Source organism: Lipotes vexillifer, unplaced genomic scaffold (genome assembly GCF_000442215.2).
Source record: "Lipotes vexillifer unplaced genomic scaffold, Lipotes_vexillifer_v1.1 scaffold666, whole genome shotgun sequence".
NCBI classification, from domain to species: Eukaryota; Metazoa; Chordata; class Mammalia; order Artiodactyla; family Lipotidae; genus Lipotes; species Lipotes vexillifer.
In genome coordinates this window covers 3369344-3372878 of record NW_006787408.1, presented here as the reverse complement: position 1 = coordinate 3372878, position 3535 = coordinate 3369344, and the positions used below count along the sequence as shown (strand labels likewise).

Sequence of the window (3535 nt, the reverse complement as noted above, 5' to 3'; positions counted from 1 at the left end):
CTCTTCCCGCTTGCCATGACTGCCCTGGGCACGACCTGAGAGTGGGGTGTGAGGCCAGGGCCATGGGGCTCCCCCACTAGCGCTCTTGGGGAACAAGTCCCGTCACCATGACTCTAAGTCACTTAGGTTCAAGCAGGCTGCCTCCCGAGGGGCCGAGGAAGGAGCCCAGGAGAACCCTCTTGGCCCAGCCAGAGGGCAGCTCATCTTTGGCGTAGGGAGCAGAAAGCTTGTGCAAAGCCGGGAAATCCAGGGTCAGAGATATTGAAGGAGGGTGGCAGGTACAGTGCAGGGGCTTTTAGACGGGGTGGGGAGGTACCCAAGCCACACAGACCCTTACTGCGCATTTAGACGATGCACAGGTACACTGGGGAGCGTCCCCCACGTTGACGTGGCCTCCCAGCTAATTCCTTGCTCATAAACTCCAGGAAGTCTGAGTCCCAAGGAACAAGGGATTTGTTTTTGATGCAGACCTGGTCCACCCTGCTCCAGATGAGCAGCTCCCAGTCCCAGTGGGCCCTGGAGGGAAAGCGGGGGTGGGGGTGGGGGAGGCGAGGAGAACTAGGGCTGCAGCCTGCAGACGGTCCCTAGACATGTATCGCCCTGAGGCCCCGTACCTCCCCTGACCCACGCTCCCTGCTGCCCGCCTGCCCGCTGGGCAGCTCCCTCCCTCCCAGAAGCTGCGAGGCCGAATCAGAGCTCTCTGGGGATGATGGAGAAGGGCAGCACTGGGCTGCTGGCCTCCAGTTCGAGGGCGGTGAGAAAGCAGTCGACGGCGGCCTCGCTCTGGCCCTGGGCCTGCAGCACCTCGCCCAGGCCCTGCCATGCCTCGTGGCAGGTGCTCTGCCTCTCCACGGCGTCCCGTAGCACCTTCTGGGCCAGGCTCTTATGGCCCAGCTGACTCAGCATCACACCCTGGGGAGCAAGCACAGGGTGGGGTGAGCGAGGCTGTCCCGGGGCAGGGGCATCCTGGCCATCGGGGTACGGAGTGGAAGCAGCATGGGCACGAGCCAGAGAGGGCCCTGCGTCTCAGGCTCGGGTACGGTCAAGGGACCGTGCCCTTGACCCACGCAAACCCTCCCTGTGTCCGTCCCAGCCTTGCTTCCAGCCCGGCCTCCCGGGTGACCCACTGTGGCAGCTCTGATCCTCCTTGCCCCAGGGGTTGGGCTTTAAGGTCAGCAGACCTGGCTTCGGGTCTCCCCATTACAGCTGAGGGATCCCGGGCGAGTCGCCCCTCTCTGGCCCTCAGTTTTCTCATCTGTAAATGGGAGAGACCTCTAGGGTTGTTGTGAACTTTACACGACAGTAGAGGTAAAGCACTTGAACCGTGCCTGAGGTGTGTGAGCTCTCAGTCAACGGATCTGTTACCCCAAGGCCCCGCGCTGCCCTTCTCCCCAGGGACCTGTGAGACCAAGGAGTGTGCGCTCCAGGCCTGGGGAGGACCTCAAGCCTGTGGGCCAACGGACAGCTCCTGTGCCCGCATCGGTAGCCTGTCTTCCTGGGACCTAAAGCCCACCCCAGCCTGGCCAGGCAGGTGAGGGTCGCAGGAGGACAGTCAGATGGCCGGGGAACCAGGGACAGATGCTGGGTGAAAGGAGGGCCTCTGGGAGGGGGATCGGGGCTGCCCGGGAAGCCTGGCCCTGTTGTTTGGAGAGATAGAGGAAGTGACAGGAACTGTCACCGAGTTGGGAAGTGAAACTGGCACCCTGTCCCCCTCTACGTCCACCCACACTAGGAGGGGTGTGGGGAGGTGGGGTGGACAGGGTGCTGAGCAGGGGGAAGGGCCAGGGTCCTCTTTCGACCTCCAGTCCCAGAAAGACTGCTTTGCACTATCCCACTAATCTGTGTCCCAGCCCTCAAAGGTGCCATAGGATAGCAGTACGGGGGGCCATCCTCTCATTCAGACATGAGGTAAAGCCCAAACAACAGCGACTTCCTGGACAGGGAATGGGGGTGGGGAGCTGCCTTCTGTGTGCCTGGAGCCCCCTCTCGGGCGCCCGCCCACCGACGGCCATGTACATTTTTAGCTGGAACATTTTCCTCCTCGCCGCACTCCCCAGAGTTAGGCCCTCTGTTGCTATGGAGACCCACTGGGGAAGATGCACATGGCTGATTTCATAAAGTCTTCCGAGGGCTTGGAATACGACCAATTAGGCAAGAGTGAAAGATGGTGCTCAGGAAGCCCTAGGAAAAGCCTCCTTCTCTGAAGGCACTGGCTGGCGGTCTGGTGGCCAGGGGGAGGGAAAGGGAGGGGAGCTCTTCAACCGAGGATGGAGCTGTCCCCAGGGGACCACAGGGATGGGGGGAGGACAGGGGAACCAGGAGCAGGGTAGAGCCTCAGGCAGGGCTCCTGGATCTGGCCAGATGGGTGCAGTGCTGACTCAGGGCTGTCCAGGACCAGTGGGCAGTGTCCAGTCTGGCCAGCAGGGCTCCAGGCCAAGCTGCACTGTCCACATGGCCTGGGAGCTGGACCCTGAGCAGCTCATGATGGAACAGGGCCCACGAGGAGGAGGGCAGGAAGGCGAGACAACAGGCCGCCAGACACCAAAATTAAGCACCAAAAATGGAAGGTTTGAGCCCTGTGAGTGCTGCCCATGGGGGAGCAACAGAGGACAGATGGGGAAGGCCAGCGGGGCCACCCAGGGTGGGGGCGGGGCCACAGTGGCTTTTACACACCAAGTTTTCTATATTGAGCTTCCATGTGAGATTTTTTGAAAAGAGGGCTTTATAGCTAAAAACAAGCCTGAAAACCCCTGATCTCAAGAAGTGTGTAGGTGTTTGGGAAGGGGCCAGATGTGTCTGCAGGCTGAATAGGGTGTGTGTGTGTGTGTGTGTGTGTTTTACTCGTGGTTTAGGAGGTTTGTGGCAGGCTCCTCTGTATGTTCTATGTCTGCAGGCTGAATAGGGTGTGTGTGTGTGTGTGTGTGTGTTTTACTCGTGGTTTAGGAGGTTTGTGGCAGGCTCCTCTGTATGTTCTATGTCTGCAGGCTGAATAGGGTGTGTGTGTGTGTGTGTGTGTGTTTTACTCGTGGTTTAGGAGGTTTGTGGCAGGCTCCTCTGTATGTTCTATGTCTGCAGGCTGAATAGGGTGTGTGTGTGTGTGTGTGTGTGTTTTACTCGTGGTTTAGGAGGTTTGTGGCAGGCTCCTCTGTATGTTCTATGTCTGCAGGCTGAATAGGGTGTGTGTGTGTGTGTGTGTGTGTTTTACTCGTGGTTTAGGAGGTTTGTGGCAGGCTCCTCTGTATGTTCTATGTCTGCAGGCTGAATAGGGTGTGTGTGTGTGTGTGTGTGTGTTTTACTCGTGGTTTAGGAGGTTTGTGGCAGGCTCCTCTGTATGTTCTATGTCTGCAGGCTGAATAGGGTGTGTGTGTGTGTGTGTGTGTGTTTTACTCGTGGTTTAGGAGGTTTGTGGCAGGCTCCTCTGTATGTTCTATGTCTGCAGGCTGAATAGGGTGTGTGTGTGTGTGTGTGTGTGTTTTACTCGTGGTTTAGGAGGTTTGTGGCAGGGGTCCCCGTTTTTTCTTTTTTGTGGGGGCGG

At 58.6% G+C, this 3535-nt stretch overlaps 1 protein-coding gene across 1 annotated transcript in view; it reads right to left on the bottom strand.

Annotated features, from left to right (window-relative positions):
- Positions 1-232: 232 nt before the first annotated feature.
- TTC7A (tetratricopeptide repeat domain 7A) overlaps positions 233-3535 on the bottom strand; it is a 110738-nt gene continuing 107435 nt past the window's right edge. Inside the window, exon 19 of the mRNA XM_007459973.1 lies at positions 233-912. Coding sequence (XP_007460035.1) covers positions 691-912 — 222 coding nt within the window. The 3' untranslated portion in view covers positions 233-690. The remainder of the gene's footprint in view (positions 913-3535) is intronic.